Source organism: Rhodamnia argentea, chromosome 1 (assembly GCF_020921035.1).
Source record: "Rhodamnia argentea isolate NSW1041297 chromosome 1, ASM2092103v1, whole genome shotgun sequence".
NCBI classification, from domain to species: domain Eukaryota; kingdom Viridiplantae; phylum Streptophyta; class Magnoliopsida; order Myrtales; family Myrtaceae; genus Rhodamnia; species Rhodamnia argentea.
This window is the reverse complement of record NC_063150.1, coordinates 2,235,650-2,257,352: the sequence shown is the minus strand read 5'-3', so window position 1 is coordinate 2,257,352 and position 21,703 is coordinate 2,235,650. Positions and strand designations below refer to the sequence as shown.

Sequence of the window (21,703 nt, the reverse complement as noted above, 5' to 3'; positions counted from 1 at the left end):
TACTTTTCCATATAACATTGAACTTATTTCTATCACATCGCGAGCATGATTCTAATGTTTTCGTTTCTCACGAATGGGAACTCGGATGATTCCTATTGAAAGAAAAGACATCATTCTTAAGATAATATTTTCTAAATCATTGATTTCCCACTAAACAAGCGCATCCTAAATCCTCCTTAAGAGTAAACTAATTGGCATAGTCTATATTATCTTCTCTATTGCGTCTCTCTACATTGTTTCATGCTATAGACTATAGATTGATCGATACATAGGCCTCGTTTACAGCAGATCACGCATGGTGGCGACACGCACCATGCGGCGAGGCTCGCTCCGAGATCGAGGGCAAAAAGCACAAGTTAGGAAGGGGATTAGTCCTTGTGAAAATAAAACTACAGCAAGGAGAGGAAAATAGAAAACAAAAAATCGGACTTAAAAGCTGAAACAAAGAGGTTAGATAGTCAAGCACAAAAACTTAAGTTAGGACGCACATAAAATACAACTTTCCACTCTTCTAAAAATTTAAATATGTAAAGGATTTAAACTCTACATCTTTTTTTTAATACCATGTGAGAAAATCCAGTCCAAACGCTTATGTTATTGGATGAAGGGAGAACGTATGAATATAAAAAGTATATACAATTCCATTGGACTTAATCAATGAGAAAACGTCTAACCTTTTTTAATGCACGACAAGAATCGAGGAGATCGCGGCTTGCGATCTGATTTGGGAATGCAAAGTGTCGGTAACAAATTCACTGATTATTTATGAAATGCATGAAAACCATTTTAAAAATCAAGTTATTTATGAAATATCCGTTGTCGTTTTACAAATGATAAATAATCGTAAGTCGAAAGATGAGTTATTTATGAAATAGTTGAAAATTACTTTTAAAATCAAGTTTACATGTAAAAGATTCAATGATTAGTTTTCCATAAATTACGATTATATTGACCTACGGGGTTTGCCCGATCATATTATATTGGATTAATACCATAAAAAAAATCTCAAATTATTACACTCGTGTCGCATTTACCCAAAATTAGTTTTTATGTCACAAAAACTCCCGAACTACTACATTTGTGCCATTTTCATCCCAAATTAATTCTCGTGTCACAAAAAATCCCAAATTGGTATGCATGTGGCGCATTTGCACCAAAATGATATACCCGTGTCATGTTTACCTCAATAAAAGTCAAGATTTATCATAATTTAGGGAAAATCTAGCACGTGTGTATCGCTTTGAGACTTTTTTGAATAGAAGAAATTAATTTGAGATAAATGTGATATGGGTGTACTAGTTAGTAAGTTTTTGCAACACACTAATTAGTTTGAGGTAAATACGATATAAATGTACCAGTTTGGGTTTTTAATGGTATTAAATTTATTAAATTTTAAATGCATGTATGATTATTTTATGGAACTTTTTTTTTTTGCATAATTTTAACTAACAGTGTGGATATATAATATCAATGAAGGGAATATTCTTTTAAAGTTGTTACCATCCACTCATTACCTTTCGCTTCTCTCGGTCCAAAGTTTGGACTCCGAACACATAAAAAGAGGAAGATTCATAGACGATAAACTTTACAGCAAAATAAAACTGATGATCCCGCGTGTTGTGCCGACCATTTTACCAGAATATCACGAATTACATTACGACATGTAAACGTCATGTAAATTGGACCTAAGTAAGTTCTTAAACCGCTTCATCCGAACTTTAAAATGTAAAACTTCAAAAAACAGTTAATGAGTATGAAACATACGTAGGGCAATGTTGATATTATCCTTTATTGAATTATTATTGTTGGAAATGAATTCCCGAAACAACAGAAGAAAGTATGAAAAACATGTCCAGGAACATCTTGAATCACCGATTGAAACAAGTATATCACGTGACGGAACTTATCTTGATTTCCACATATTAAATGCTTTCCTTCGCAGCCTCAAGAGAGTTTTCGTCTTCTGTTTTTGCAAGAGGAAACGTTCTGTTTTCCTTCTGTTCTTTTTCTCAATCAGAGAAGAACTTCTTTTGAAGAAGTACAAACGTGTGAAATTTATCATGTTCAAAACCATGTAACTATTAGACCCAAAAAAAAAAAAAAAAACCATGTAACTACTTGTGCAGGCTGTGGGCTTGGGCTGGGTTAACCCAACATGGGCGGCCCACCGTAACCCATAAAACCCATCAATTACAAACACCTTTTGCTTGTATTTTAAGATAAGAACATTAGGAATATCATAGTTCTTGTATAACGCTTACTTGAGTGTAATAATATTTTTTTTTTTTGCTCACTTGAGTGCCATATTATAGTGAAATTGATCTTTTGAGTGCCATTTTTGGCAAACCATTCCATGTGGATTTTTTTTACTAAATTTCCCATTATGACATGAAATTTTGAAAAATAAACGAAAATTCTATATAGAAATTTTTGTCTAACATTAAACAACGTCATTTTTCTTTGTTTATTCTGTGCCATTGAGAGTCACCAGCGACTCTCGCTAGTAGTGAAGGCCTTGCTCAAACTAGGCGAGGGCCGCTTTGCCCTCGATATGCGGGGCCGCAGAGGCCTTGGGCGATTGTCGGTAAGGGCCTCACAGCCCAAGTAGTGGTGGGCGAGGCCTTTGCAACCAGCGAGGGTCGCCATTGACCGTCGCCAGCATAGAAAACGAGGAAAATGAAAAACTAAAAAATAATAGAATAATTCAAATTGAGAAAAATATACAAAAATTATCTACGTCAACGCTACCGGTGTAACGTAGGATGACCAACGTGCATTTCGGATTTTCCAGCAAGGCAAATTGGCGATGACCCTTAACTGGTCAATTTTTTTTTTTCAAATTTGTTATATTTAAGTGAGAGGAAAAAATTATGACATTCAAGTAAACGTCATTATAACTCTCTTGCTATTGTTATCTCTATTTTAACTTTATAATGTAATTTTGGTGGCTCTCATTGTATATTTTTTGGTACAAATAAATTATTTTTTAAGGATTAATACCACGAAAAATTTTAAATTGATACATCCGCGATAAATTTAGCTCAGAAAATGATCTAGTGGTAGTGAGGGCGGGATAGACCATTTCACCTTCCCACGGCCACGCACGCGTATTGCACGTGCCTCACAATCGTCACTGCTGCGCAGTACGTACACAAAACTAGAAAATGAAGGGGAACGGAGTCCCTCTCTCAGCGCGCGTCCTGCACTCTAAGCATGAACAGGTATCATTCCTCATCTCCCTTGAAATCGAATCACTCATTTTCGCTCGCCATTCTGATACTTGTCAAGTAATGTTGTCCCTAGAGATGTCACAGAAATGTCTGCTCGATCAATCTGTTTCTGTTGATTCTGGCTGCTGCGTCACGCTAAAATGTCCTTGAATTAACCGTTTCCGATGATTCTGGGCATTGCTCGATTAAGGGTTTGCTTTGATTTCTCGTGCGGCTGGGTCTCAGGTTCATTCGGAAGAGCTTTGCTGTAAATTTAGGTGGCATACGAGTCCGATCGAGATGCCTGTGTGGAGCTGCCGCTGCTGGCCCATCCGGTTCGATTCGCCAATCCAATCATGTATTTGTTTCTTTTTCTTTAGCCATATTTGTGGGTTTTTTTTTTCTTTTAGTTCAACGGCATGCCTCTTTGTTTCTAGCTTGTTTATGATGCTTGGTGCTGGAATGTGCTTGAAAATTCTAGGGTCAAGAGCAGCAATGTAGTGGAACCAGCATTGCCCAATATGACATCGCTATTGTTGGAGGGGGAATGGTTGGCATGTCTCTTGCTTGTTCCTTAGGTGAGCTTTGGCTTGTTTAATCTTCTTGAGTTTATGTCTGTATCCCGATTTTTGTAGCGCTAGACAGATAATCTGAGTCTGAGCCTATTGATGTTACAGTGTTAAGCTATATATATTTCGGCCAGTGGAGTATTGATATCTGGGCCCACAGTTTTTCAAGATTGTTGTCCCTATGACTTAGCTTTCTGTTCGCCAATTCTATGTATGATGAGGGTAGATATGCTAAGACTCATCTATTGAATTTGTTTACTAAGTGATGTGGTAGAGGCAGTGCTGTGCAGCAATAGGGACGGTGTCTTTGAGGTGGAGGTGGTTGGTGGCACTAGTGGTAGTGAAAGTGGGATCCTTGAACGTGGCAAAGGTTGAAGGTGGTGCTTCTCAGTCGTAGCTGAAGGTGATGGTGTGGTTGAATGAGTTGGTGGATTTGCAGTCCTACGTTAAGTCTGAAAAACGTGTTATGTTTTTCTTTCTTGGGTAAAAATGAGGTGACTTTCAAAATTTCAGTATGCCTTTTTTGTTAATCTGAATTAAACATAATTCTTGTTGACCTGTCTTTTCCAATCTTTCAGGCCTTGGAAAATTTGGAAAATGGATTTTGACATGTATTTCTCCACAGACTATTTGAGTCTTAGTTTTAGATCGTTAATATATTTTTGGTATTGAAGGCTGATGGTGGTGAAGAATGATGACAAATCTACTTATGTCATCCGTTCAAGATGTCACAATCCTGAAATGTTTGTGGCATATACACGGGAAAAGAAAACCATTTGCTCATCTATGTTTAGTGACCCTCCCTGTCTGTACATTCAACTGACTTCATGCAGTCAATGTTGATTATCTGCAGCAAGCATGCCATTGACAAAGCATTTAAATGTTGCCATCATTGATAGCAATCCAGCATTGGTCAATGGAATTCGCATCAACAAACAGGATCCTCCAGATCCTAGGGTCAGTACAATAACGCCTGCAACAACATCAATGTTCAGAGGTAGAGTAATATTGCTGTAAAATTTAGGATCTTTTGCAGGTTTCTCATTCTCATCTTTCGCGCTTCATTTCTTTGGTCCTTCTGTCTATCTACCATCACTTTTGCTTAATGATGTCAAGTAGGAGTCCCTCGGTCAAGCTTGTTACTCTGTCTATTCTTTTGGTCAGTATTGGTCGAACTTTTCTCTTGTTTTGTTTGTTGTATAGGAGTTTCTTCCTTTCCTGCTCATGCAAAGCAAAGCTGTTTTATATTGGATTAGGGCTTGAGATAGAGCCAGATAGATGAGTGTTATGATCGGAAGTTTTCCTCGTTTTCTGGAGTTGTCATACTAATAATGTGCTTTAATTTCTCATGCTGTAGATGAGTCAGTGAATATCTAATTCTACCTTTTATTATGGGGTGAACAAGGAAGAGGTTATAGTTCTTTTTGAAGGCGATAATGCCATTGTAAGATATGTATACGTTAGTAACATGGTGAACTTTGTAGATATTGGTGCTTGGCAATATCTTCAGCCATATCGACATGCATATTTTGATCAAATGCAGGTATTTCTCCTACTTTATTTGTAAAACCCCTTCTCCCGTGGCATTTCAAAGATTTCCTGCAGTTAATTGATATAATGATGTGCTCACTCTATTATTTCACCTATTTTCTTGCAATTTTTTTGTTTTCCTTTTATCTTGCTATGAATCAGTAAGCTATGTGTTGAGAGACAAAAAAACTGAACTGCGTGCTTGGTTGGGTCAATGTGTATAAAGCCAAGAGGCCAAAATTACAATATCACCCTTATTGCTGCCATATATGAAGTAGTAAAGGAAATAGATAAATAGCCTCAACGGCCATATAATCTCAATACTCCCCCTCAAGTTGGAGCATAGATGTCACACATGCCCAACTTGACTAAAACATAATGAAACGATTTACCCCTTAATCCTTTACTAAACAAATCGACAAGTTGATCACTAGACTGAACAAAGGGCGTACAAATTAAACTACTCTCCAACTTCTCATTGATAAAGTGCTTTTCAATCTCCACATGTTTTGTACGGTCGTGGTGTGTAGGATTATGAGCATTACTAATGGCGGCCTTCCTATCACAAGATAGCATCATAGGAATAGGAAAAAATGCACCAAGATCTTCAAGTAGTCTTTTAACCCATAATAGCTCACAAACTCCCCGGACCAACTAGATCGAGCGACCACATTCTACTTTTTGACGCGCCAAGTCACAAGATCCCTTCCTAAGAAAGTATATTACGCTGAAATAGACTTCCGATCAAGAGATCCAACCCAATTAGCATTTGTATAGGCTTCAACTTTCAAGCCATGATGAAGAGACAGAGTAATCCCTTTCCTAGGAGTAGACTTCAAAAATTGAAGGATATGACGTACAACATCCATATGAGTAGAATATGGATCATGCATAAACTAATTCACCGGACTCAAGAAAAGCAATATCGGGTCGGGTGTGAGACAAATAAATCAACTTGCCCAATAATTGCTAATAACGACCCTTATCCACTGGATCATCCTCCTTTGCTTGAAGACGAGCATTGGCCTCGATAGGTGTCATCCCTCCGATGATATCCCAATAATCCAACTTCAGTCAAAAGATCAAGGACATAATTCCTTTGGGATAGAATAATTCCTTTTGAAGATCCGGCAACTTCAATCCCAAGAAAGTATTGAAGCTTCCCAAGATATTTTCTCTCGAGCTCTTGTCCAAGAAACTTCTTCAACCTGTTGATCTCTTCACTATACTTTGACTTTTGGGTTTCTCCTTTTCCTTATTGTCATAATATTCTCGTGTCAATTGAGGAATACTTAAATCTGAGTCAAACCTGTACTATAGTCGACCCCTTAGTGGGATAAGGCTTGGTGGTGTTGGTGGTTCTTGTAGTTGTAGTATGTTAAATGAACTACGAATTATGGCTTGCCATTTCATTTTCACGTTGATATTGGCATTGCTTTTTTGTAAACTATGCCGCTTGTTGCATGAAAATTCATGCTTCTGGGCTAATGCCCTGCTTTTTCCTTAGGTATGGGATTATACTGGCTTGGGATATACTCGATACCATGCAAGAGATGTGGATAAAGATTCACTAGGGTGAGCATCAAGTGTATATAGTGAGCTGCGACATTTTGTTTTTCAGAGACAATTTAGTTGATGCTGCTGCTTTTATGAATGACAGGTGCGTGGTTGAGAATAAGGTGCTTCAAAGTTCTCTACTGCTGTGTATACAGGTACTCACCACCATCACTGCTCTTAGAATTCAAGTTACTCTCACTCACATGTGTCTACTGTATACCCTAAACTGAGAGAGAGAGAGAGAGAGAGTTGAGAGCTTTCACATTGATGGGTTGTTACACCTTCGTATCTACTAATTCAAAATTCTTTTACTAAAAAAAAAATTAAAGAAAAACCATTCTTTAGTGGACTATTACCAGAAAACCAGAACAGATAAATTCTCCTACTATTTGCATACTTATTTTGCATGAATTGTTTGGTATTGGAGATCATATTGTTTGGTGCTCTATCCCATTTATGAGACCTCTTTATTACTCTAATGATTAACAATCGTTTGTTGTAAGTTGAGGAATTAAATACATGCTGGTAATCATAATTTTGGGGTAATGTCTTGATTAGCTGTTCTATGTATGCGCAGTAACACCTTAGTTAGCTATCCAATGTCCCTTTACATTAGTATAATCTCAGTAAGCACTGTAATGCCTTCAACCCAGACTAATGTTTTTTTCTTTTTGTTTTTGGTCGAACCCATATTAATGTTGGGAACCTTAAATAATGACAAAACTATTATTCAATATATGTCACATGCCAGCGCCATTAACCATATTAAAGAGATGCACTGAATGATGTTCACTTGTACAACTGATCTATGTCCATATACAACAATGAATATAAAATGGTTTAAGCACACTTTCAATCTCCTAACTCATTTTCTATATACACCCACTAGGCAGCAGGTGCCGTATTGGGATATGTGTGACAGTGTGAGAATTTGCCACGTCATAAATGCTACATCGCAGGTGTTAAAAGTAAATAGCTCGAGAGAAAAGGACTTGATTGGACACATAGAAAGAGGCAGGGACCCAATGCATTGATAGTTTTTACCATCCTTGAAATGTCATGTTAGAAAATTAGATGTAATCTCGTATAGGATGACTGTGAGAGTGTTTTTTTTTTTTTTTTTTTTTTTTTGCGTCTTAGACTGTGATAGTGTTCACCTGTCACGTTTTATATGTAATATCATATGTGATGCTTACTCATACACTATAGCCAATCAAGGTTATATTGAAGTTCGTAATATCATGTATTGCACTAAAATAATAGTTTGGTCAAAGTACAGTACGGTGAATACACGTAAGATCCAACTTATGAGTGCTAATTTGTTAATTGACTGATTTTAGGGAATTCTGAGAGGGAGTGAATCAGTTACTTCGCTTGTCCTGAAACCAATCTCAAAAGAATGGCACATGCTACTGGCACAATCATTGGCTTGTCAAGAATGTCATGTAATTTAGTCCTTTCTTTTAGTGACTCATATTTCAGTTGTTGGATTAGCGCTTCCAGTTATCGGGATCTTTCTTATCTTCCTTCGGTCTGCCTTTCTAAAAGACCAGCTTAATGTCATGTAATTTAGTCCTTTCTTTTAGTGACTCATATCTCAGTTGTTGGATTAGCGCTTCCAGTTATTGGGATCTTTCTTATCTTCCTTGGGTCTGCCTTTCTAGAAGACCAGCTTATTATCTCCTTATATGTAAAATTGAGCTTTTAATTGACTTTTTGGCGCACCTGGTAACATATTTGAAGTTGACCAGTCATTTTACTTTAAGTGGATAAATCAGAAGATGAATCAGAGTTGCTGTCAATTTTATATCCTTAAATGCAATTTAGAATAATATTTTATGTTTGGCACGCGAAACTAAGAGATAAAGCATGGCAGAATGCAGATTTTCAGAAGAGAATCTTTCCTTCCAGACTAGTTTCGATGAGCTTAAATCCAGGTTTGAAGTCTAAACAGATGGATGGTATCTCTTCAGAGATTTCTAGGGCGGACCTCGCAAAGCTGCATTTGAGTGATGGAACTTGCCTATATGCGAAGTTGGTGGTAATATTAGTTGTCATCTTTTATAATATATTTTATCAGAATAGTTTAAGTACTGTCCAAATGATTAGTTATTGGGATATGTAGGCATCTACAGATTGATCAAGTTAAATGACATTGACTGCAGGTTGGTGCTGATGGGTCCAAGTCACAAGTGCGGGAATTAGCTGGATTTAAGACTACTGGTTGGAATTACTCACAAAATGCAGTCATCTGTACAGTAGAACATGCTTCAGAAAACCAATGTGCTTGGCAAAGGTTTCTTCCTGCTGGTCCAATTGCCCTTTTGCCAATGGGCGATAATTTTAGCAATATTGTATGGACCATGAACCCAAAAGAAGCCTTGGATCGAAAATCAATGACTGAAATTGATTTTGTGAAGACAGTGAATCATGCTCTTGATCATGGATTTGGTCCTCACCCCACATCAAGCTTGTTAGGGAAAGGAAATATATTTTCTTGGTTCGGAGCAGGTGTGCCCACATCTGGCAATGGGGGATTTGAAATTCCCCCGAAAGTGGTCAAGTTGGCATCTGAAAGAATGGTGTTCCCTTTGTCCCTGAGGCATGCTAATGACTATGTGTCAAAGCATGTTGCTTTAATTGGAGATGCAGCACATACTGTTCATCCTTTGGCTGGTCAGGGAGTCAATTTGGGCTTTGGAGATGCATTTGCTCTTTCAAGAGTAATTGGCGAGGCCATTGCTGTTGGTATGGACATAGGGGAGGTTAGTAATCTCTTGCTCAATTGTTGCTTAAAAGTTTTGCTTCATCTTTGGGAAGACCTTTCTTGAACATCCTGCACGAAATTCAATCGAGCATCTCATTTTTCGGAATGAATGGCATAAGAAAAAACTGTCGACCTCATTTAGCTTATTATGCTCATTGCTTCTTTAGCAGTCAGAACAAGCCAATGCTCATACTTACAGGGAGTATGAAAAATTCCATTGATAAATTCATTCCCTTGTGTTGATGTTATTACCCACCTTGGTCCACCAAAAAGTAATCTTTTCTGATGCATGAGTTAGAATTGCTCTCATGGATATCACAAAATTTCTTGTTTTATAGCACCAGTAAACAGGGTTCTAGTGCTGAGATCTCATGCATAGACAGTGGAAAAGTGTTGCTGTTAATCTGCTCCTCTTTGGCTGAAAATTGGGATTTTCATCTGTGCATGGGCGTGCGAAATTTGCAGATAAGAGTGAACTGATATTGGTTAAGGCAAATTTGATTGGTAGGGTTAAATATCTTGCAGGCGTCTTTGTTAAAGAAATATGAAGCAGAGAGGAAGCCAGCTAACATTGCTATGATGGCGATCCTTGATGGGTTTCAAAAGGCTTACTCTGTTGATTTTGGACCTTTAAACATACTACGAGCTGCTGGTTTCCATGCTGCCAACTATATCTCACCTCTCAAAAGGAGCATTATATCATATGCCTCGGGCGAGCAAAGACTGCCGCTTTTCACATGAGGCTTAAGCTGTTTTTGAAAAGATACATTTTTAACTTCTGTGAGTACCAGAAATCCCTCCTCTTATCAGTCACTGCAAGTCTGAGATAGGCTTAAAATTTTTTCTCAGTTTCTTAACAACGGTTGTGCAACTCTCCTTCGGTGTATATATAATGCTTCGGAAGCCAAATTTCTTGTGGCCAATATTCTCTTGACAAGTCGGATGCCAACTTATTTGCTATCTTGAAAAATACTTTTTGATAGGTGCACATATAACTCTCCAGCGGCTTATTATAATCTTGTGGAGTGCAATTTCCAACTCTTTTCAATGTGAAATACTTGAAATTCTTTTGTATTGAGATGTGAATATACACATAAATTTCTCTGAATATTTTGAAATTGAAGAATTATCATATAGTTTGGTAGGGAAGTTACTTTTGGCTTCTTAGAAATCCAGACAAACCAACCCTTCATCTGTTCTATTTAGCTATTTATATATATTCAATTTGAAGGAAGATTGACTGCCCGCTTGGATCTCTTTGGTGCAAGGGCAGTGAACCATTTCTTATCGATAGACTCTACCTACACTCTTGATCATGGCGGAGCAGCCGATGGTCAATTCAGGCCATATAGACTTGACGAGCATCAAGGGCGGGCGGGTTCGGACAAGGCAGTTTAGATAGAAGTCCGGCCTTAGTGGAGACCCCATCAGACCCGCCCACTCAAATATGTTGGTGATGGACGGATTTGGATAACAAGTTAGGTCCATGTCACGGTACGGTCTCACCTCAGCTACCAGTGTTCACCTCTTCGAAATTTTCTGCATATATAGCTTGGCTCACTTCTGTATTGCGAGCTCAAAGAGAGAGACAAACTTTCATCGGGCTCACTTAATATGGGGAAAATTACTCAAAAAATCATAAATATATTGCAATTATGCCAATTCAGTCTCTTTTTATTTTTTTTGCTATTAAGTCTTAACTTATGTAATTGTGTCAATTCAGTCCATTTGGTCGGCCAACGCTAGAGGTGAGCATGGTCCAGATTGGTCCGATTCTCTCAAGAACCTTGGACTAGACTGTTGGTACCAGTTCTCAATTTCTAGAACCGTGGACCAGACCGAATGTCCTTGGAATCATGGACCGACTGGATCAAATTCACAAGTGATAAGTTATCTAACTCCAACTCCAAGCTCAGCTCACCATTTTTCCGCAGATCACTTCTCATTTGCAAGTACAATATCGAGTTCTTCATGGCTAGGGCTTCTGCGAGCACAACCGAGGACCACTAAACCTGTTTCGCGAACCCAGCAACTAATAAGCCACTCGAGTCGCGACAAATGCATGCGATTGATCCCTCCATTACCCCTTCTGTCCACAAACAATTTGTGTTCATTACCTTTTGAAAAATTGAAAATGAACATATTTGTAAACACATGTGCTTTAAATAGACAAGTTTTATGTCTTAAAGACATAATTAATGGCTCTCAACAAAAATCTTAGGGCTGCATTTAACATTTTCTTTTATTGTATTAGAGCCCACTTCAGGTTCTTCTTTTTAGGGTCCATCGAGAACTTCTTATACACTCATGGCAATCCCCAAATTCTTCATCTTCATCTGGCTTTACCCGCCATTCGATGTTTCCTATCTCTACTGGAGATTATTTGATCTATCTTATCCCCATGAAAATAAGTACATCACATTTAAAGATATAAATAGAAAGTTCTGATTCGGTACTATCATTATCATCATATCATTGTGTCAATATTTGATTTGTTAGTCCTATTTATATCCTCTAATGATTAGCCGCAACATTCATGAATTAATGCATTAGCTCTTTCCACTTTTAATATGGTGTGATAACTCAAATCATTCTAGGTTCTTTTTTATCAGAGCCTGCTCCAGGTACTTTTTTTAGGGTTCATCAAGCACTTCTTACACACTCATGACAACCCCAAAGCTCTTCATCTTCATCCGGCCTTACCCCGCCATTTGATGTTTCATATCTCTACTGGAAGCTATTTGATCTATCTTATCCTTAATGAATATAAGTACATCATATGTAAATAAACATCTCAACTTGCATGATTCAATTTTTGAATATGAAGCATGAATCATTTAGGATTAGGTAACTCTCACTCGCTTAATGCTATATTTGATCGTCGAAGTCGGCTCCTCTATTGCAACTATAGGTTATTAGTTGCTTCTCTTCCGTCCATGTCTTTGTTTAATATTGTTATTAAACAATATTAAAGTCAATATGGGTTAATGACTCAACTGCTGTAGGAAGGAGAATTGGAAGCACAATTTGAAGAATTGTTACATGACCGTGCCTTACAACTCAGTCATCTCGGAGGGTGGTGATCGTGATATGGACTCTAGACTTGGTGGAATTATAGAAGAGAAAATGCAATCCAAAATCAATTTGGACGTCATTACTTACCGCTCCAACAATTTGTTGGGCAACCATGGCAGACGTTGTACTATATATTTGATTGGAGTTGAACATGACAACAAGGTAAGGAGGTAGGCAAGGGGTGGTGGTGGAGGCAAGCGAGGGGCAAACGCTAAAGGGTGCGTAGCAGAGGAGGGAGCGGGCCGCATTTCTTGAAAAAAATCTCAAACATTATAGTGGTGAGAGAGGAAAATGAGAGAAAGAGAGAGTTTTTCTCAGCAGACAAAGACTTTTCCTAAATGGAAAGCAAGAAAGGCCTAAATCAAAAAGAGCTTGTTCAGCAAGTTACTTGGTTGTTTTTGCAAGAGGAGGTGATTTAACATTTTTGGCCTTTAACACTTCAATGTGGCATACTCACACTCGAACTTGATATCAAACAAAATAATTAAGACTTTAGCTACGTGCTTCACACAAAACTACTTCAACTCAGCAAGTATAATAATTTCTTACTAACTTCACACGAGTAACGAACTATGGGAATCTCCATTTTTCAATCTTCATGCAAAAATTACATATTACTATCCAAATTCGAGCACTAAGGAAAATTACTGAATGGACATGAAAAATTGTACAAACACGAAGATCAATTGTTCATGATATGAGGAACAACTTTTCAGAAGAAACTATTTTTATTAGACATAAAGAAAATGAAATTTTAACCGATTTCCTAAACCGACTCTTATGGAAATAGTTTTGAGTATCGATCGAAATCGTGACTATTACCTAAGTAAATCAATTTAAAAATTCGATAAATTTTATATGTCTTAAACAAAATCATGCTCTACAATTTTCACTGAGTTTATAAAGTTTGATTTGGCTTGTACAGAACACAGCAAATCAAACAATTTGAGTGAAAAACAACCATCCCCTAATCAAAATAAGGCAACTCCCAAACTCTTCATCTTCATATGACCTTACCCTAATGTTCGATGTTTCTTATCTCTACTGAAAACTATTTGATCTATCTCATCCCCAATTAAAACAAGTACATCACATTTAAAGAAATATCTCAACTTGAATGATTTAATTGTCAAATATGAAGCATGAGTTATTCAAGATTATGTAATTCTCACTCGCTTAATACTCTTTTTGATTATGGAAGTTGACTCCTCTGTTGTAATTATAGGTTATTAATTGCTCATCTTCAGTTCATATTTCTGTTTAATATTGTCGTTAAACAATATTAAAGTCATTACAGGTTAATGACTCAAATGCTGCAGGAAGAAGGATTATGAGCGCAATTTGGAGGATTGTTACATGATCGTGCCTTATATCTCGGCTCATCTCGAGAGCGGCGGTGATATTGACTCTATACTTAGAGGAATTATAGAAGAGGAAATGAGATTCAAAATCAATTTGGACGTCATTACTTGCCGCTCCGACAATTTATTGGGCAACCATGATGGACGATGAACAATATATTTGATTGGAGTCGAACAGGACATCGAGGTAAAGAGGCAAGTGATGGGGTGTTGGCGTACGTACGTGAGGGGGCCAAATGCTGGAGGGTGTGTAGTAGAGGAGGGAGGGGACGGTATTTTCGGAAAAAAAATTCCAAACATTTGCAGTAGTGAGAGAGGGACAAGAGAGGAAAACGGCTGAAAGAGAGAGTTTTCCTTAGCAGGTAGAGAGTTTTTCTAAATAGAGAAAAAGAAAAATGTAAATTGGAAAGAGCTTATTCAACAAGTTACTTGCTTGTTTTTACAAGATGAGATGATCAAACATTTTTGCCTCCAACAAGTGTGGCATATTCACACCCAACCTAATATCAAGCAAAATACTTAACAAAATTTTTATACATGTTTCACACAAGACCACTTTAACTTAGCAAGTATAATGATTTCTTACTAATTTCACATGAGTAATGAACGATGGTAATCTCCCGTTTTCAATGTTCACGCAAAACAAGACATTTTACTAACCAAATTCGAGCACAAAGCAAAATTACTGAACAAATAAGAAAAATTGTGTAAACACGAAGATCAGTAGTTCATGATGTGGGGAACAACTTTTCCAAAAGGAACTATTTTCATTAGATATACAGAAGGGACATTTTAACCGATTTCCTAAATTGACTCTTACAGAAACAGCTTTGAGTTTCGATTGAAATTATGACTATTACCCAAGTAAGTTAATTTAAAAACTCATGAAATTTTAATATGTTATAAATAAGATCATGCTCGGCAATTTTCACGAAGTGCATAAAGTCTGATTTGACTAGTACGTAACGCAACAAAACGAACAATTTGAGTGAAAAACAACCATCCGGTAACTAAAATAAGATAACCCTCTTCATCTTCATCCGGACTTACCCTGTCATCGGATGTTTCCTATCTCTATTGAAAACTATTTGATCTATCTTTTCTCCAATGAAAATAAGTACATCACATTTAAATAAACATCTCAACTTGCACGATTTAATTTTTGAATATGAAGCATGATTTATGTAGGATTAGGTCCCTCTCACCCGCTTAATGCTCTCTTTGACTATGAAAGCTGGCTCCTTTATTATAATTATAGATTATTAATTGCTCCTCTTTAGTCCATGCCTTTGTTTAATATTGTCATTAAACAATATTAATGTCATTACGGGTTAATGACTCAAATGTTGCAAGAAGGACGATTGGGAGCTCAAATTGGAGTATCATTACATGACCGTGCCTTATATCTTGGTTATTTAGGAGGGCGACCGTGATATTAACTCTACACTTACTGGAATTATAGAAGAGGAAATGTAATCCAAAATCAATTTGGACGTCATTACTTGCCGCTCCGACAATTTGTTGGGCAACAATGATGGATATTGTACTGTATATTTGATTGGAGTTTTATAGGACGTTAATGTAAGAGGCAAGCAAGGGGGTGGATGCTGGAGGGTGCGTAGTAGAGGAGAGAGGGGAGGTATTTTCGGAAAAAAAAAATCCCAAACATTGCAGTGGCGAGAGAGAAGAGAAAGGAAATTAAGAGAAAGAGAAAGTTTTCTTAACCGATAGAAAGTTTTTATGAAAGGAGAGAAAAAAAAAACCTAAATCGAAAAGTGCTTGTTCAACAAGTTACTTACTTGTTTTGCAAGAGGAGGTGATCTAACATTCTTACCCTGAACACTTTAGTGTGGCATACTCACACCCAACCTGATATCAAGCAAAATACTTAAAAGTTTTAGACACGTGTTTCACACAATACCACTTCAATTCACCAAGCATAATGAATTCTTACAAACTTCACACGAGTAACGAATGACGGTAATCTTACGTTTTCAATCTTCATACAAAACAAGACATATTACTATCCAAATTCAAGCACTAAGCAAAATTACTAAATGAATATGAACAATTGTACAAACACGAAAATCAGTAATTCATGATGTGAGGAACAACTTTCCCGAAGGAATTATTTTCATTTGAAATACAGAAAGAGAAATTTTAACCGATTTCCTAAACCGACTCTTACGAAAATGACTTTGAGTATTGATTGAAATCGTGATTATTACCCAAGTAAATCAATTTAAAAATTCACAAAATTTAATATGATATAAAGAAGATCATACTCGACAATTTTCACGAAGGGTATAAAGTCTAACTTGGCTTGTACAGAGCGCAACAAATCAAACAATCCGAGTAAAAAATAGTTAACCAAAATAAGGCAACCCCGAACTCTTCATCTTCATCTCGCCTTACCTACCATTCGATGTTTCTTATCTCTACTGGAGACTATTTGACCTACCTTATCCCCAATGAAAATAAGTACATCATATTTAAAGAAACATCTCAACTTACATAATTCAATTTTCGAATATGAAGCATGAGTCATTTAGGATTAGGTAACTCTCACTCGCTTAATGCTCTCTTTGATCATGAAAGCTGGCTCCTCTATTGTAATTATAAGTTATTAATTGCTCATCTTAAGTCCATGTCTCTATTTAATATTGTTGTTAAACAATATTAAAATCATTACAGATTAATGACTCAACCGCTACAAGATGGAGGATTGGGTACGCAATTTGGAGGATCGTTACATGACCGTGCCTTGTATCTCGATCAACTCGGAGGGCGATCGTGATATTGACTCTAAACTTTGTGAAATTAGAGACGAGAAAATGCGATCCAAAATCAATTTGGACATCAACACTTGTCGCTTCGACAATTTGTTGGGCAACAATGGTGGACGCTATACTGTATATTTGATTGGAGTTAAAAAGAACAGGGAGGTAAAGAGGTAGGAGCGGGGTTGGTGGCGGAGGCAAGCGAGGGGAAGCGACAATCGGAGGGTGCTTTGTAGAGGAGGGAGGGGGTGGTATTTTTGAAAAAAAAATCCTCAATGTTGCAAGGGTGAGAGAGAGGCGATAGAGAAAAATAAGAGAAAGAAAGAGTTTTCCTCAGTGAGCAGAGAGTTTTTCTAAATGGAGATAAAGAAAGACTTAAATCGGAAAGAGCTTATTCAGCAAGTTACGTGTTTATTTTTGCGAGAGGAGGTGATCTAACATTTTTGCCCCCAACACATTAGTATCACATACTCACACCCACTTCGATATCAAACAAATTACTTCAAAATTTTAGATATGTGTTTCATGCACTTCAAATAAGTAAGTACAATAATTTCTTACTAACTTCACACTAGTAACGAATGTAATCTCCCATTTTCAATCTTCATATAAAACATGACATATTACTACACAAATTCGAGCAGTAAGCAAAATTACTAAACGGACATGAAAAGTTGTGTAAACATGAAGATAGTAGTTCTTGATGTGAGGAACAACTTTCCTTAAAGAACTATTTTCATTAGACATACAGAAAGGGAAGTTTCAACCAATTTCCTAAACTAACTCTTACTTACGGAAACAGTTTTAAGTATCGATCGAAATCGTGACTATTACTCAAGTAAATTAATTTAAAAATTCAACGAAATTTTAATATGTTATAAACAAGATCATGCTCGACAATTTTCACGAAGGGCATATAGTCCGATTCAGCTTGTACAAAATGTAGCAAATCAAATAATCCATGTGAAAAACAACCATCCGGCAACCAAAATAAGGCAAGCCCCAAACCCTTCATCTTCATCTGACCTTACCCTGTCATTCCATATTTTCTATTTCTACTGGAGACTATTTGGTCTGTCTTATCCCCAATGAAAACAGGTACATCACATTTAAAGAAATATCTCAACTTGCATGATTCAATTTGAGAATATGAAGCATGAGTCATTCAAGATTAGGTAACTCTCACTCGCTTAATGCTCCCTTTGTTATAATTATAGGTTATTCATTGCTCATCTTCAATCCATGTCTCTTTTTAATAATGTTGTTAAACAATATTAAAGCCATTACGGGTTAATGACTCAATTGCTATAGGAAGGAGGATTGGTGGAGGATCGTTACATAACCGTACCATATATCTTGGTTATCTCGAAGGGCGACCCCGATATTGGCTCTAAACTTGGTGGAATTATAGAAGAGTAAATGCGATCCAAAATCAATTTGGACGTCATTACTTGCCACTCCGACAATTTGTTGGATAACAATGGCGGACACTGCACTGTATATTTGATTGGAGTTGAACATGATAGTGAGGAAGCAGGTGAGGGGGTGGCAGCGGAAGCAAGCAAGGGGGCTGGAGGGTGCAAGGTACAAATGCTTTGATGAATGAGGAGTTAAAAAGAAGGAAAATACCCGAAAGATTGCAGTGGGGAGTGAGGGAGGGCGTTATTTCCAAAAAAAAAAAAAAAAACCCAAACATTTTAGCGGCGAGAGAGCTAAATGGGAGAAAGAGAGAGTTTTCCTCAACGTCCATGCTTTGATACCTATTCATATTTTTAAAAATAAAATTTGATTTTTTTATAGAAGAAATCAATTTCCTGAGTTCAAGTTTTGGTAGAAAAAAGTTTTCTGTTAATTAAGAAAATATTTTCAAAGAACCAAACATCAAAAAATAGAAATAAAAAAAATTCATGAATCAGACGGAGCTTAAGGGTGCACATGATAACACTTATGGAAGTGGATTTCAACACCGTAAGCAATTCTGGAGTAAAAATCCGTTTGGTAATTTAACTTCCGAAATAGAAATCCATTTGGTAAAACCATTTACTTTTGAAAAAAATTTCTACTTCTGAAGTGAATTTTCACTTCTAAAGTTATTTTTTCCTCAATTTGAGAAGTTAAAAAAAGTTACTTCTTCTCGCCTCATCCTCTTTTTTACATCGCCAGCCTCCGCCGCCACCCACCATTGACCATTGCTTGCCACCGCCCATCGCCACCCGTGACCACCATCAACCAATGATCATCTCGTAGCTGCCCACCGCAAACCTGCATTGGTCAATACACACGGAGTTCCAACATCATGTCAGCCGTTGGATTGTGTAAGGGACCCAGGACTAATTAACGGCCGCGAGGAATTCAAGCTCACATTGTCGCGCCGCGTTGGCTCATCTGCCACCTCTAAAAACGACGCCAAGCGTGGAAGTGGAATAAGGTCGAGCCACGTGTCAACGGCATGACGTTTTTGTGTAGATGAGCAAAGCCAAGCGAAACCCCCGTCGGATCCGGTCGATGAACCTGGTCAACCACGATGTCCAGGTTCATTTCATCTCCAATGGAGCCTTTCTTCTGGTTCATGTTCGTCGTCAACCCCTCTCTCTCTCCTCCCCCTCCATTGAAGATCGAAGAAGAAAGCTCTGCCCGGAAACAGAGTTTCAGAGAATGGGGCGACGCAAAGGCGAGAAGCAAGAACAACCTCCATACCACGTGATTCACAAGCTCCCTCCTGGCGACACTCCTTACGTCCGAGCCAAGCACGTCCAGGTCCGTCTTCGTGTGTCGTTTCTTCCTTCTCTTCCTTCTTTCGAATCCTGGGATTCGTCGTTTTCGCCTTCCCAGCGATTGGAATCACTTAGCGCGGTCGTGTGCTTGATCTTTTCATGAATTTTTTCCTGTTGAAATAACTCTGTGAATTCAAAACCTGAAAGATCCAAACTCGAGCGTAGCTTATGATGACATATATTTTTTGCAATATGGATATCCAAACCTTGGAGTTTACTAATCTTTGCCGACGAAATGTGAATCACCCCATCGAGACGGAGGATCGAGTTAGGCGGCACCTGCAAAGGGGTGGACATAGACCTCAAGGTTACTTCGAGTGGGAGACGGGAGACGCAATGATTCGAGCATGTGATCTCCGCATCCGAAAGTTAATTTCTTAGCCACTCAGCCGATCCTCGAAGTTATAAGTGTAATTACAGTTCTACTAGAACTGTGCAACTTACGGAAATTTGTTGAGCACCCTTGTAAATCACTTGATGAGTCGACTGCATTGTCTGTTATCTATTGTTATGCCATGTCATTCGAGAATGGTTGAAGCTATTACTATTGCTAATGTTGAAATTGTTGGATGAGCATGTGAAGCTATTGTTCTTGGATTGATAATTTCGCATTTACCGGTTTTTTCATATCTGCTGAACAGTTGGTGGAGAAAGATCCGGATGCGGCGATCGCTTTGTTCTGGAAGGCTATCAATGAAGGAGACAGGGTCGATAGCGCTCTTAAGGACATGGCAGTTGTGATGAAACAGCAAGATCGAACAGAAGAAGCCATTGAAGCGATCAAATCTTGTAGAGGCCGGTGTTCGGAACAAGCTCAAGAGTCACTGGACAACATTCTCATCGACTTGTACAAGGTACTTTAGACCGATCCGATGCATAAACTGTGCATTGGCTGGTGGAATTAAGTCGCTAGATCGCGCATTTTCCAAGACCTGGGATAGTGTTACTAGAGTTTTGCAGAGCTAATATTTTTCTCCTCTAGATCTCTACAGTCAAAGTGCTTCTCGAATAGTGTCACTCGTTCGACTGCGTTCTCTCCGTTACTTTTAAAAGTGAGATTTTTGGGGCAAACTTCAAGTTCATATTAAACTATGAATTAGCTCTTATCTTCACAGCTGATCTTCTGTGGACCATCTGCCTTTCCATTGCATTCCCTTTCTCGATTCTTCGCTTTCTAAAGTTAACCATGACAATTCCACCAGAAATGCGGAAGACTCGAAGAGCAGATAGAACTATTTAAGCAAAAGCTTTGGACAATATACCACGGAGAGGCCTTTAACGGGAAGCCGACAAAGACCGCACGTTCTCATGGAAAGAAGTTTCAGGTCACCATCAAGCAAGAGATCTCCAGGATACTGGTATTCAACTTTTCCATTCATTTCCCTCGGACTTTTGTTTCCGATTTAGTGCGAAAAGAACTCTTCCCACAGGCAATGCAGGGGAACTTGTTCGTTCTTGGTGATTGCATTCATTCCACGTTGGTCTCCTAGTAATGCTCTGCACGCTACATGCTCTGCTTCAATGCAGGGGAACTTGGGCTGGGCCTACATGCAGCGAGGGAATTATATGGCAGCCGAAGTCGTCTACCGTAAAGCTCAAATCATCGACCCCGACGCCAACAAGGCCTGCAACTTGTGCCATTGCCTGATCAAGCAAACACGAACCACCGAGGCACGTTCAATCTTGAGCACCATATTGCAGGGCGACATGGTTGGATCCAATGATCCCAAGTCAAAAGCCCAAGCTCAAGAACTACTCATAGAACTAGAATCATCGCACGTATCGCCTTTGTCTGCACAAGAGTCGGCATCAAGCGTAGAAGAAGCTCTCGTGCAGGGGCTGGACCATTTGATGAAACAGTGGACACCATTTCGGTCGAAGAGACTTCCTGTCTTCGAAGAGATCTCTCCCTTTCGGGATCAGGTGGCGTGCTGATTTCATATTGTACTTAAACACCACCAACCCCAACCACCACCACCCCCTCTTTTTTCTCTCTTTTGAAATGCATATGATGGGAATGACGCTCAGTCTAAATAAAATGTGCAGAGGTTACCTGTCATTAGTGAATCATAGCTTCTTTC

The 21,703-nt window shown here is 38.1% G+C and overlaps 2 protein-coding genes across 5 annotated transcripts; both read left to right on the top strand.

Moving 5' to 3' along the window:
- Positions 1-3,158: 3,158 nt before the first annotated feature.
- Positions 3,159-10,555, top strand: LOC115743325 (ubiquinone biosynthesis monooxygenase COQ6, mitochondrial). 3 transcript variants are annotated; one of them, XM_030678054.2, is made up of 10 exons: positions 3,159-3,221; positions 3,456-3,567; positions 3,691-3,787; positions 4,632-4,775; positions 5,263-5,321; positions 6,816-6,883; positions 6,969-7,020; positions 8,742-8,906; positions 9,031-9,630; positions 10,158-10,555. In XM_030678054.2, exons 1-10 carry the CDS (start codon positions 3,214-3,216, stop codon positions 10,371-10,373), a joined length of 1,521 nt encoding a protein of 506 aa, XP_030533914.1. In that variant the 5' UTR covers positions 3,159-3,213; the 3' UTR covers positions 10,374-10,555. The 3 variants fall into 3 exon arrangements, with proteins under 3 accessions (XP_030533914.1, XP_030533915.1, XP_030533916.1); XM_030678055.2 differs by lacking the exon at positions 3,159-3,221 and adding an exon at positions 3,348-3,372; XM_030678056.2 differs by lacking the exon at positions 3,159-3,221 and having other exon boundaries at positions 3,456-3,544.
- Positions 10,556-19,417: 8,862 nt separating this feature from the next.
- LOC115743326 (protein SULFUR DEFICIENCY-INDUCED 2) lies at positions 19,418-21,566 on the top strand. 2 transcript variants are annotated; one of them, XM_030678057.2, is made up of 4 exons: positions 19,418-19,605; positions 20,264-20,476; positions 20,825-20,980; positions 21,150-21,566. In XM_030678057.2, the coding sequence occupies exons 1-4, from the start codon at positions 19,504-19,506 to the stop codon at positions 21,555-21,557; spliced, it is 879 nt and encodes a 292-aa protein (XP_030533917.1). In that variant the 5' UTR covers positions 19,418-19,503; the 3' UTR covers positions 21,558-21,566. The 2 variants fall into 2 exon arrangements, with proteins under 2 accessions (XP_030533917.1, XP_048141041.1); XM_048285084.1 differs by lacking the exon at positions 19,418-19,605 and adding an exon at positions 20,142-20,186.
- Positions 21,567-21,703: the final 137 nt, after the last annotated feature.